At 39.9% G+C, this 14,743-nt stretch overlaps 1 protein-coding gene across 1 annotated transcript in view; it reads right to left on the bottom strand.

Moving 5' to 3' along the window:
- Nucleotides 1-14,743, bottom strand: part of TMEM135 (transmembrane protein 135) — a 176,472-nt gene that overhangs the window by 138,660 nt on the left and 23,069 nt on the right. Inside the window, exon 3 of the mRNA XM_080912125.1 lies at nt 13,173-13,265. Coding sequence (XP_080768251.1) covers nt 13,173-13,265 — 93 coding nt within the window. The remainder of the gene's footprint in view (nt 1-13,172; nt 13,266-14,743) is intronic.

Genomic DNA, 14,743 nt, shown 5'->3' with positions numbered 1-14,743 from the left:
CTTCTGGCTTGTCCCTGGAGGACTGGGGAGTTGCACTGGCCCTGGGGCCACAATGAGCATCTGCAAAGACGCTCCCTCTGTACATCTGCTGGGGGTACTTGAAAGACCCAGCTCAAGAAACCCTGCAGGACCCCCAGGGGTAGTCAGCCCTCTGCCAACCAACAGAGCCTAGTACCCAAGAGCCAAGTGTGAAGTGGAACCCATGGGTATCCAAGAGATTCCTTCATGCTGGAATGCTGCCCACTCTGTGATGACACAGCCCTTACTACCCATCAGTACAATGTAACTGATCGTGAGTTACAACAGGCTTCAATCTACCCAAGTCTTCTTCCTCAGCAGGATGCAGCCTATTACACCCAGCACATACCATGCTCTCTTAGTTTCCTGGTTATCTCCAATCTTCAACACTTTCCTTTGTATTGGCTACACACAGTATCTGTTACCTCCTGAGGTCAACCTGTAGCCTGAACAGAACTCATTCACTGACCAGCTCATTCTCTGTGGCTCATTTCAACTTCTATTCCTCTGACCTTCAGCATTGCTGACAATGTCCCAAAAACCTTGAGGGCCTCCTCAGCCTGGGATCATGATTTTCATCAGGATGAATCATTACTGCTAGCTACCTAGAGACCTTCAGTTCAACACCTTCAACCCTATCATAAAAAGTAACAAGATCATCACAATATTAAGACTGCTACTTGACAACCTCAGAAAAGCCTCTGAGGTGTAATACAGCAAAGAAGTAGAAGTACTTCCCCCCCTAAGATATAAGAATGGAAGACAAAAACCTGGAGAGATAGCTCAATGGTTAAGAGCACTGACTGCTCTTCCAGAGGTCCCGAGTTCAATTCCCAGTACCCACGTGGTGGCTCACAACCATCTGTAATAGAATCTGATGCCCTCTTCTGGTGTGTCTGAAGACAGCTACAGTGTACTCATAGATAAAATAAATAAATAAATCTTAGAGAGAAAAAAAAAATGGAAGACAAGCTCTCAGGCTGAAGGAGCAGTGCAGGGTCCCACTCTGCCACAGCACATCAGAGACTGGTGGAAAATCTGGCTGTGGAAATATATCAAGGACTTAGAGACAAACTCATAGGACCCTCTGATTTGCATATCACATCCTTCTTTTTATCTTTGCTCTGTCTACTTTGATGTCTCTTAACTAACAATTAAAGTGTGCTTACAATGGAGCAGTTCTCATTTAACCCAGTTTTCAGTGTACTGTGTTAACTTACCCAGAGTAAGACTAAATATCAAAGCAAATTCCACAGCAATTCTGAACAACAAAAAAAATCAATCAGAACAAGTTCTTTCTGGACCATGGGTACCTCCTAGAGTCAGAGAGAAAAGGCTCCTTCTTAGCAGCCCTCCTGGGGCTTCCAGCTGAGCTAAGATGAACCCCATTCTTAGTGGCACAAGTTTTTAAAGCAGCCCTGGAAACAACTTCAAAGCTCTCTCAGAAACTCACAGTGATTAGGACTCAACTCCTTCTCTGTCTTTCCCCTGGCAGGAGGAACTAATTTGCAAAGCGCTAAACTCTGGGAGGACTGGAGGATGGAGGACTGAGGGGTGGCTGGGGTGCCAGAGCAGAGTGGAGAACCCGAGAGAAAAAGGAGGGAGGATGAGGAGGACAAAAAGACACATTGCTAGGTATCCACTGTGCACACAGAAAAGGCAGAAAATCCACTTTCTATGTTTGCATCGCATAGACACTAAAGCTGAGCAGCATACAACTCCATCTTCAGAGAACAGTTTCACTGTCAATGAACCTTTCCAAGTTCAAAACCCAGACTACAAATTTAATTATTTCAAAAGACACAACAAAGTAAACACCCAAGTACTATTCCTGCCTAACCTGTTTCCCTACTTCTTCTACTCTCTCAAAGATATTCTGAAGGATGCTAAAAATAAGACACTCTTTTCTTAGGATTCATCCCCACAGAGTCTCTTTCCTGGGATTTTCCCTGCCAGTGTACAGAAAAACTTCCAAATTTATTTCACCACCACCCCTAAATATAATCACGTTTCTGGCTGCCTACTGGCTGCTTCTACCTGCAAACTCTTGATTTCTCTGTGAACTAAAACCACAGTTACAAGTCTGACTTCCTCCCATAATAGTAACAGCAATGATGTTTCATTTTAGTATTAAATCAATGATGTTAAAATATAAATAGCTTTAGTTTTGTAAATTAATAATAAACTATTAGGGATCTTGATATTTAGAACAACCTTAAATATAATCTGATTAACACCTAAAATATGCTTTTTAGGGACAAATAATTTTAGGTGACGACTGAACCAATTTCTTTAAAATAGAACTCAAAGGTAACATAAAAAGATAAAGAAAAATATATTTACTTTCCTCAGTTTTAAAGTTGTACACACAAAAGAAGTTGTGCATACACACTGACTCACAGAAAATGAAATAGAAAAAGAAAAGCAAAAAAAAAAAAATGAAAGAAAAAGAAAATAGGGCTGGAGAGACAGTTTGGTGTTTAAGATCACTGACTGTTCTTCCAGAAGACCAATGTTCAATTTCCAGTACCCACATGGGAGCTCACAACTGCCCATAACCCCAGGAACCAACACCCTCACACAAACATACAAGCAAGCAAAGCATCAGAGCACGTAAAATAAGAAATAACTTAATTATTATTTCTTCTTCCCCCCTCTTCTTCTACTACTTCTCCTTTTCCTCCTCTTCCTCCAACCATATGAAAATATTATAGTAGCAGTTCAGAGCCCAAATTTCCTTCAGGGATAATTCACAATAAAATCTCTGGCCTGAATGAAGACCTAGCTTTGTGACTGAGCAGGAAAATGACATACATAAGGGGCCACCTCTCAGGAAGGCAGAGCATCCCTAGGAAGGTGGGTTCACATTAAGAGCCCTGAGCCCACGGTAAGCCCTAAGCCCACCACACACCCTCACCAGCAATGGGGGGGGGACGACTAGAGCTCTCAGAGGGCAGATAATGTGGTGCACTCTGAGATCCGGTCCTTTCCAGTACAGAGAGAAGTCCTGGTGACTGCCATCAGGAATCAAGATGTGCCCCCAGACAGCTGAGCCCCCAGAACAGCCTTTCAAGGGCTCTTCCACCTGAGCCCATGGTGGCAGAACAGAGTCACTACCATCAGAACTCACTGCCTGCCTGCAAAGAGCCAAATATCCAGGAGCAATGTCCCTCCTGAGCCCACAGCTTGTCAGAACCACAGGATAGACAGGATCCAGTCAGAGACAACAAGATCACCTATAATCACAGATAACACGATGGCAAGAGGAAAGCACAAAAACCCAAGCAATGGAAACCAAGACAACCTGATATCAGAACCCAGTTCTCCCACCACAGCAAGTAGTGGATTGCCAAACACACCAGAAAAAGAAGACTCAGACTTGAAATCATACGTCAGGATGATGACAGAGATCTTCAAGAAGTGCATGCATAATTCCCTTAAACAATTACAGGAGGACACACATAAACAAATAAAAGCCCTTAAAGAGGAAACTCAAAAGTCACTCAAAAGTCCCTCAAAGAAGTACAGGAAAACCCAACCAAACAGGTGAAAAAATTGAAAATGGAAATAGAAACGATAAAGAAAACACAAAAAGAGACAACCCTGGAGATAGAAAACCTAAGAAAGAAATCAGGAGTCACAGATGCAAGCCTCACCAACAGACTACAAGAGATGAAAGAGAGAATTTCAGGGGCTGAAGAAAACATTGAAAACATAGACAAAACAGTCAGAGAAAATGCAAAAACCAAAAAGTTCCTAATGCAAAATGTTCAGGAGATCCAGGACACAATGAGAAGACCAAACCTAAGGATAATAGGTGTAGAAGAGTGCTAAGACTCGCTACTAAAAGACAGAATAAATATTTTCAACAAAATCATAGAAGAAAACTTCCCTACCCTTAAGAATGAGATGACCATGAGCATAAAAGAAGCCTACAGAACTCCAAATGGAGTGGACCAGAAAAGAAATTCTTCCTGACACTTAATACACACAAAACACCTTATGTTCAAAAGAAAGAAAGAATCCTAAAAGCTGTAAGGGAAAAAGGGCAAGTAACATATAAAGGCAGACCAATCAGAATTACACCAAACTTCTCAACAGAGACTGTGAAAGCTAGAAGATCCTAGACAGAAATCATGTAGACCCTAAAAGAACACGTGTCAGCCCAAGCTGCTATACCAAGCAAAACTCTCAATTACCATATATGGAGAGACCCAAGATATTCCAGGACAAAAGAAAAGGTACAAAATATCTGTCCAAAAATCCAGTCCTACTAAAGATAATAGATAAAAAAAATCTAACATAAGAAAGGAAACTACACCCAAAGAAAAGCAAAAAAGTAATCATGTAAGAAAACAAAAGAAGAAAAGCACACAAACATAATTCTACCTCTAAAAACAAAAATAAAAGGAAACAATAATCAGTACTCCTTAATACCTCTTAACATCAATAAACTCAATTCTCCAATAAAAAGACATAGACTACCAGACTGGATACGTAAACAGGATCCAGCATTTTGCTGCATACAGGAAACTCATCTTAAAGGCAAAGATAGACACTACTTCAGAGTAAAAGGCTGGGGGTAAAAACGGTTCCAAGCAAATAGTTCCAGGAAGAAAGCTGGAGTATCTATTCTAATATCAAATAAAATAGATTTTCAGCCAAAAGTTATCAAAAAAGATAAGGTCACTTTTTACTCATCAAAGGAAAAATCTATCAAGATGAACTCTCAATCTTGACCATCTATGCTCCAGATACAAGAGCACCCACAATGATAAAAGAAATTCTACTACAGTACAAAGCATATTTTGTACCACACACAATAATAGTAGGAGACTTCAACACCTCACTTTCATCAATGGAAGCAGAAACTGAACAGACACAGCGAAACTACCAGAGGTTATGGAATTAACAGACATCTACAGAACATTTCATCCCAAAACAAAAGAATATATTTTCTTCTCAGCACCTCATGGCACCTTCTCCAAAACTGACCATATAGTCGGTCACAAAACAAGCCTCAACAGATACAAGGAGCTCTAAATACTCCCATTCATCCTATCAAATAAACATGAACTAAGGCTGAGGGGTTGCAACCTCATGGGAAGAAAAACATTATCAACCAACCAAACCCTCCAAAACTCCCATGGAGTAAAACACCAACCTTTGAGCACACATTGAGAGACCTTTTGATCCAGTAGCTGAAGATAGCAGTGTCTGGCATCAATGTGAGAAGAGGCTTTTGGTCCAGGGAGGGCATGTTTTCCCAATGTAGGGGAATGCCAAGGCAGTGGGGTGGAGAGGGTGAATAGGAGGAAGCACCTCCCTGAATGGGAGGGTGGATGGAAGCAGGGTATGCGAAAGGGATAACATCTCAAATGTAAATACAGAGTATCTAATTTTTTAAAAAGCTGAAAGGTTAAAGACAGAGCAAGCAAAAATAAATGAAATCAAGTTCTTAAAATAGTCTAATAATGTGAACACAAAAATTAAAAATAACAGACCTAACCTACCCCATCAGTTAATAAACCAGATGCTAATGAATTAAATAATCTAATAGCAGTAAAAATGCTGTTAAATATTCAACTACATGATATTTGAAAGAAAAAGCCCATTAACACAAAGGCACAGATGCTTAAAATTAAATTACAAAGCACACACACATCAGCCAGTGTCCCACAGCAGCAGCTACTCTGATGGCGATGCTGCACAGACTACAGCTAAGAAAGACGGCAGAACAAGCAAACACTCTGGGCCAGAGAAAATACTTGGCACTGACAACACCAATACTGAGAAACGCATACAAGATATATGGATAAAACCAGTGGAGAAACTGGCTTAAAGACGGAAGTAGACAATTTCCATCCATAGCTAGAATCTCCTATGCTTTTCTCAGCAAATAATAAACTCCGACCACTGAATCTGACCAGAAACACATCATTGATTTTCAAAGACTAATTGTCCCAGGTGTCTATCTGGTAACATCTGAAGAAATGCTTAATTTTCCCAGTTGTGTAAGGAAGAAGAAAAAGCCAACAGTATAAATAACTTCATGCACAAGACAGTCTTCCTCATAAATGGGCCTTCTGTAAGAAAACCTGTAAATATTGCAAGGTTGAAATTTTCAGCTATAAATTAAATTCTGCTAGCCTCACTTATAGGTAAAACCCCTAGAAATGAAGCAAAGAAATGTCATATAATTAACTGATGTAGAAAATCATATGGCAAAAACACTACTATGTTATAATAAAGTTTTTCTCAACATATTGGATAAAATATGAACTTTACAGAGCTAATAATGCACATTTAAATATACTACAGTTTACAATATCACAGTTTATGGTAAAAGACTGAGTACCATTTGCTAGTACCAGGATTAGGACTGGGACAGCGGAAAGCTTTTCCACTGGCAGGTAGCAATATCTCCTATAAAAATTTCCAAGGAATGTACCAGCAACTCCCGGAACAAATGAGTTCAGAAAGGCCACGAGTCAAAATTAGGACAAAAGGTAAATGACATTTACATGCAATAGTAATAGGCATACAGAAAATAAAATATAAAATAGTATATTTGTATACTTCCAATCACACACAAAAAGTAATTCAAAATAAATAAGAACTGAAATGTAAGATCTAAAACTATAAAGCTTTAAAAAAAAAAAAAAAAAAAAAAAAAAAAAAAAAAACAGGAGTAATCTTTGGGCTGTTCATGTTCTCAAATCTGATACCAAAAACAAAATCAATAAAAGTTGAATTAAAAAGAGACAGGCATGATGAGGCATGTCTGCACTTTCAGAGAAATATCTGCACTTTCAGAGGCATGTCTGCACTTTCAGAGGCATGTCTGCACTTTCAGAGACATGTCTGCACTTTCAGAGGCATGTCTGCACTTTCAGAGACATGTCTGCATTTTCAGAGGCATGTCTGCATTTTCAGAGACATGTTTGCACTTTCAGAGACGTTTGCACTTTCAGAGGCATGTTTGCACTTTCAGAGGCATGTTTACACTTTCAGCACTCAGGAAACTGGAGAAAGAGAATCACAAGATCAAGACCAGCCTGGGATATACAGTTCAAAATTCAAGGTCTGCCTGGACTGTACAGCAACACTCTGTCATGGTGGGGGGATGGGGGGTAAACAAAAAAAAGAAAAAAAGAAATGAGAAGACAAGACAAACTGGCTTTAATCAAAATACTTCTGTGTTCTGAATGACATGGCCAAGAAAGTTCTTTACATGGTAAGACAAATGCAAAGAACATGGTAGAATATTTGCAAATTCCAGACACTAAAGATGTATATTCAGAATATCTTTTAAAAAGTCACACTCAATAGCTAAAATGTAAATAATGAGAAAATGGCATTTCTTTATAGAAGATATAAATGAAAAGATGTCTGGGATCACTAGACATCTGTGGAATGCAAATCATGATCACACTGAGACACCGCCTTCAGCTGTGAAGAAGACCGCTGCAGAAGACCCAACCTTAATGAACAATAGTTCCTCAAAGGGTTAAACATGGCTGCCAGGGTAAGCCAACAGTTTTACAGCTAGGTTCATTCCCCAGCGAAATGTAGACATTCCAAGTCCATATACAATGTACACAAGACTAGGACAGCATCACTCACAACTGGAAGCCTAAAAGGTCTAAAGCTCCAGAGCTGGGTTTTCTGGGAGCAGTGAAACAGATGCACACGGTGTCCTGACTTTCCAGCCATCGGCTGAGCATCAGATCACTCACCAATGGCCAGACGCTGTGGTTCCACTGACATGAAGCACTCACGGCAGACGTGCAGCCATGTAACTGATTGGTGGCTGACTAGGAGTGGGTCAGGAGAGGAATGTACTTACTAATGGAGCTTCACTGCAGGTGAAAACTAAGTTCTTGAAATTGACAGTGGTGAAGGTTGGACAAACTTATGAATATACCTAAAACCTCTATTCTCTTAAAAGGATGAATAAAACGTATAATAATAACACTATAATTGTAACTGAAACTGTATGAAAGTTGTATCTTGTGAATGACAAAAGCTGATGGAATTTTTAAAATATCAAAATAAATGGAAAGTGGCACCATGTTCATGGATAAAATAACAACAGAATAAATAAATCAAAAATACACACCAGTATATTTCTATAATGAAAAACTAAGCAATAGGAAATGATTGAGTCTTGGATGGAAAAACAGCATGATGCTTAGTTTAAAAAGAAAAGAAAAAGCCACTGCTGTAACTTTTCAAGTCTTCAACAGGACATATGCAAGTGCAAACCAGAATACCTGGCCCTGGGGGCAGGCAGCCTTTGTGGTAATAAAATCCTCTGTGTAAAGACAGCAGTAATGGGGGTTAAAAGTCTACTCATGGGGACAAGCTGCTCAGAACCACACACATACACGTATGGGTGCAGATGAAATGGGAACCCTGAGCTCTACAGGGAGCTGACAGCAATGCCCCTTCCTAGGGTCACTGTATCCCACAGCAGATGCGATGAGGAAGGCCGGGGAGGCCGAAGCAACCCTGTACTGCTGAGTCTATGTGCTTTCCTTCGGCTGATAAGAGCAGATGGGTCAACCAGTATCCCACTGATGATATGCAGAATTAAAAAGCAAACATGATAGTTACATAAAAAAACAACATAATGTAAATATACATACTAAGATTTAGTTATATTAAATTTATTCAATTAAAATAATTTAAATATACATATTAACTAAAATACAAATATTTTTAAATTGTTTCACTGAACAAAATGGTACATAAACTGTTTTCAAAATATTAAGACATACTAAGCAAAACTAAAAGGCATTCTAATTGTGATATAAAACAACACAGAACTCAAGCTAAAGGGAATTACACATTCGTTTGTCTGTTTATTGTAGACATGAACTTACAGTGTTGCCCTGGCTGACCAAAATTTCACTATGGAGACCAGGCTGGCCTCAAACTGAGGATGCTCCCCTGCCTCTGCCTCCCCAGTACTGTCAGTAAAGACCATGTGCTATGATGTCCAGTCCTTCAAATATTTTAACACCAGAGACTCTACCTCAATATGAAGATAGATTCTATATAGCATAATTACCAGCACAGAATTTTGAAATTTCTTTCAACCCCAGGAACAGAAAATATACTTTTCAAGCATTCATAATTTTTCTATCTTTAAAAATGATTGTATTTACATTCCAGTCATTGCCCTCACACCTGACAGTCTCCCCTCCCACAGTTCTTCATCCCATTCCTCCTCCCACGTGCTTCCAAGAGGCTGGTCCCGACTACTACCAGGGCTCCAGGGCTTGCCTTTTCCTGGGCCTCAAGTCTTTCCAGGATTATGTGCATCTCCTCCACTGAAGCCAGACCTCCGTTATATAAGTGCCGAGGACCACAGGACCAGCCCTCGTATGGTCGTGGTTGGTGGCTTAGTCTCTGGGGGCTCCCTGAGATCCAGGTTCATGGAGACTGCTGTTCTTTCTGTAGGGTCACTTTCCCCTTCAGCTTCTTCAATCCTTCCCTCAATTCAACCACAGGGGTCCCTAACTTCAGACTAATGGTTGGGTGTGAGGATCTGCATCTGTCTCAGTCGGCTACTGGTAGGACCTTTCAGAGGACAGGCTCCTTCCTGTCTGTAACTATATCACAGCTCCAGTAATGTCAGGCCTCAGTGTGCCCCACTCCTCTGAGATGGATTCCAAGTTGCGCCAGTCATTAAACTGCCTTTCCCTTCGTTCTCTTCTCCATTTTTGTCCTTGAAGTTCTGGGACAAGAATAGTTCTGGCTCAGAAATTCTGACTGTGGGTTAGTAACCCAGTCCCTCCACTTGAGGCCCTGACTATCTACTGGAGGTGAACTCTTTGAGTTCCCTCTACTCAATGTAGGGCATTTTGGCTAAGGTCATCCCCCAATGAGTCCTGAGAGTCTCTCACCTCCTGGGTCTCTGGTACTTTCTATAGTCTCCCTATACCCCAGTCACCAAGGCTGCTTATTACCCTTCATTCTCCTGGCCCTCTGGGGTTCTCTCCTGTAACTTCCCCAAAACCTGATCACATTCCCCTTTTCCCGCTCACCCTCCCCTCTCCCACCAAGGCTCCTCCCTCCCTCTGCTTCCCATGATTATTTTCTCCCCCCTTGTAAGTGGAACTGATGTATTCTCACTTGGGCCTTTCTACTGTGGTAGAGCTGGCTCTTCAGGTACAACTATTTCCACTTTTCTGAGGAACCTCCAGATTGATTTCCAGGGTGGTTGTACCAGTTTGCAATCCCACCAGCAATGGAGGAGTGCTCCTCTTTCTCCACATTCTTGTCAGCATGTGCTGTCACTTGAGTTTTGATCTTAGCTTTTCTGATTGGTGTGAGGTAGAATCTCAGGTTAGTTTTGATTTGCATTTCTCCAATAACTAAACTTTGGACATTTCTTTAAGTGTTTCTGGATCATTTGAGATTTTTTTGTTGTGAATATTTAGCTCTGTACTCTACTTTTTAAATTGGGTTCTTTTGGGGTTTTTTTGGAGGTTAACTTCTTGAGTTCTTTATATATTTTGGTTGTTAGCCCTCTATTAGATATAGTGTTAGTGAATTTGTCCTATTGACTGTGTCTTTTTGCCTTACAGAAGCTTTGCAATTTTATGGGGTCCCATTTGTCAATTCTTGATCTTAGAGCATAAGTCATTGGTGTTCTGTTCAGGAAATTTTCCCCTGTGCCTATGTGTTCTAAGCTCTTCCCCACTTTCTGTTCTATTAGATTCAGTGTACCGGGTTTTATGCTGAGGTCCCTGATCCACTTGGACTTGAACTTTGTGCAAGGAGATAAGAATGGATCAATTTGCATTCTTCTACATGCTGACTGCCAGTTAGACCAGCACCATTTATTAAAGGTGCTTTCTTTTTTTCCACTGTATGGGTTTTTTTTTTTTTTTTTTTTTTTTTTTTTTTTTTTTTGTCTTTTTGTCAAAGATCAAGCATTCATAAGTATGTGAATTTATTTCTGGGTCTTCAATTCTATTCCATTGATCTACCTTCTGTCTCTGTACAAATACCATTCGGTCTTTATCACCTTTACTCTGTAGTACAGCTTGAGGTCAGTGACCGCCCCCCCCCCCCAAGAAAGTTCTTTTATTTTTGAGAATTGTTTTATCTATCTTAGGTTTTCTTATTTTTCCATATGAAGTTGAGAATTGTTATTTCCATGTCTGTGAAGAATTGTGTTAAATTTTGATAGGGATTGCATTGAATCAGGAGATTACTTTCAGTAAGATGGCCATTTTCACTATGTTAATCCTACCAATCCATGCACATGGGAGATCTTTCCATCTTCTGAGGTCTTTGGCAATTTCTTTCTTGAAGAATTTGAAGTTCTTGTCATACATACAGATCTTTACTTGGTTGGTAAAAGTTACACCAAGGTATTTTATGCAATTTCTGGCTATTATGAAGGGTGGTATTCCCCTAATTTCTTTCTCAGTCTATTTATCATTTGTATAAAGAAAGGCTACTGATTTGTTTGAGTTGTCTTTATACCCAGCACTTTGAAAACCTTGTTAGGTTATAAACAAACGGACACTGCCAACAACATTCTCAGGTACGGATGCAATAAAATAGTTCTAACAGCAATAGGCTCTTCTATATTGGTAGACTCACTGCAAAATAATTCCGTACCAAAGAAGTAACACAACCTATAATGAAGTTTCCAGAAAAGGACATTGATGAATCTATTATAATCATAACATACAGAATATTTATAGCAGTGGTGAGAATATCTGAAGCTGTCAATATTAAAAGCCACACAACTTTAAAATTAGAATAAACACAACTTCAAACAGTAACACACACAAAAGCAAGGAGAACTGTTAAGTTTTCTTATATGTGGGAGCATTTTTGATTACACGAGGAACTGTCTTGATAAAGTTTCAGATAATGTCTCCGACGTGCTTCCACGTGGAAAGCAAACACAGCTACATATGTACACATATGCATACATGCAAAATAAAGTGAAACTGAACTGCAAACTGGCCTGCTGAAATGGGCGAGGAGCTAGAGACTAAGCCTGCCTGGTGCCATCAGTCAGTCAGGCGTGTTGGTGAAAGGCTGTTTTCTTCATGCCTGCAGCCACTGAGGAGCTGTCCATCCTCTAGGACGTAATCTCCCACCCAAAGGGAAAAGCAAAATCAAACAAACAAACAAGCAGACGTAAAGTTTCATGTATCCACATTTTAAAACTGAGTCAAGATGCCATCAGCAGAATAAATCTTTCATTACTTACAGACAATACAACAAAAACAAAAAACAAGAAATGCTAACCACACAGACAACCGTGTTGTTTTTTCTTTTTCCCATCATTAACTAAATTATCTGAAAGTGTGTCAGACTACAACTGCTTCCGTTTTTCAGGTGAAGAACAAGCTAAGCAGGTGCCATAGTTAAGGGTAGACCCAGACTATTACGCCACAGGCCAGCTCTGGAGTCCTCCTGAGCTCTGTACTATGCTGTCCTTTGAGGCAGATTGAAACAGGTTCTGAATTTTCAAACATTACATCTACCAGGTCTCTGAGTTTAGCAATCCATGCAATGATAAATACACTCTTATGAAAAAGGCACCAACTATCCTCTGACTGACCCACCATGTAAGGGTCTATGGTATAAGTGAGTTCACATGGAAACATTTATGTGACAAATGAGGCAAAAAACAAAAAACTGTCCACAAGATTCTTTATAAGATACATCTGGTGTGACAGGTTAGTCAAGAACCTAAAACAGAGAACAGACCTAGACAGCAAAAGAAAATTTAGTATTAACTCTCTTAGATATGACAAAGATGCTGTATGGCTTAGAAAACAGGTTTCTACTAGAACTTTCATGTTCCAGTGCTTGAATTATGCTGTTGTCACAGAGCCTTCTATTACATTAGTAAAAAGTAGCTGGAATTTCTAGTTCTAGTTTTATATTTATATTTCTGTATTTTTGTACTTCATATTTAGAATATACTTATATTTATTTTACAGACAATAAGCACAGTGTTCATATAAAATTAATTTTCAACCAAATAGCCGCAAAATGAAAAAAATATGTAGGGACAGATTTTTCATCCCTGGACAATACCAAGTAATAGGCAAGAAAAAAATTCTCCCAGGTAACTTATTCTACTAAACATGTATACATGTAAAATTTACCTGCTTTTTCTTTCAATTAGAATGGCCACATATGAGGCTGGCAGAGCAGCACCAAAGCCAGGGGTCCATGAGTAGAATTTTCCAAGTATCTTCCTGAAATTCAAATTTGTAATTTTTGTATGAAATTCCTAGTTGATCATTTTAGTGCTTACAAACAGAATTTTCTCTTCTCCACTCGCCCTCTATCCAAATATCACACAGTAACCCCAAACACTCCAGGTCCCAGACCAAACCCACTGTCTCTCTGCAAGAACTATGTAGGACTCAAAAGCAAGTTTCTACCAGTGTTTTCTCTGATACAGTGTTCTGGGGTGCTGTTTGCTTGAATTTGTTTTGGCTTTTTTGAGACAGTTTCGCTGTGTGTTCCATTCCATCCTTTAGCTAGCCCCCCACCAAGGAGTCCCGTCCCCTCTCCTGAGTGCAGTGTGTGCCACCCACCTGGCGCACAGCAGGTACTTTAAAAAGGATTCCATCTATGTCCTACCACCCTCAGGTTTCCTTACAGTGCTTACACAGTGCTTGCTAATACTTTATATTCCTGACCTTTATGTAGAAACCATTTCTTATCTACCATTTGTTACCTGCACAGTACTGAAGATATTTAAAATGGCGGCTGCTTATGTTTCCAAACAAATTTGAGACATGAACTATATGTTTTTGAGAAGGGGATCTTATTTTGTGGTTCTAGCTGACCTGGAACTCGCTGCCATCGTTCAGGCTGGCCTCACACTCCCCAACTAGAGTGCTGCTCTTGAAGCCATGAGCCACCATACCCTGCCTCAGACATGCTTTTCTTTCAAAACAGTTATGCTCCTAAGAAAGGGAGAACCAGCCTCTAACGTTCCTAAGAAATGATCTGAACAAAATTAACCAGCTGCTAAATGCCAGATAGTAGGAGGGAAAATTATGTATGTGCATGTATGTGTGTGTGTGTGTATGTGTACACACACGCACATATGGGGGATATGAGGACAAGACAGAATCAAAAATCTAAGAAAAAATCTTTTTGAGACAAGACAGAATCAAGAATATAAAAAAAATCTGTTTAATTGAAGTTTGGGTTTATTAAACAACCAAAAACCAAGCATTTATGAGATATTAAAAAAGCTTTTGCCAAAAAAACTTGTAGGTAGGTTTTCCTTACAGGTTCTAGCAAGTTACTGAATAGAAGCTCTAGGGGGAAGGGGGCTTAGGAAGGCAGCTCCAGAGAGGACACCAACAGTCTCTCTACTAAATACTGACTCCCGGCTTTGACCCGTCTACAGAGGAGTATACACAGTAGCAGCCGTGAGGGCAGCAGTGCCTCAAGTCCTAACAAGTCTTGGCACTGCTGAGCTCGCAGGCTCAGGCTCCTTTCACAGGTGCCCAAGACTATTTAAAGGAGCCACCTTCTCTGTAGCATGAAGCCTGCCAGTGCCTCCACTGCATGAAGTTTATAAATACTACTGCTCCAAGGAACAATCTGAAAGTTTGGAAATTATATGCTTAATTCTAACTACAATACACATACAAGACAAGGAAGAGGATAAGATGAAATGACTTCTCACTTGACAATGACAAATGCACATTTC

This window comes from Micromys minutus (genome assembly GCF_963924665.1).
Source record: "Micromys minutus genome assembly, chromosome: 2".
NCBI classification, from domain to species: domain Eukaryota; kingdom Metazoa; phylum Chordata; class Mammalia; order Rodentia; family Muridae; genus Micromys; species Micromys minutus.
This window is presented reverse-complemented; position numbering and strand designations above follow the sequence as displayed.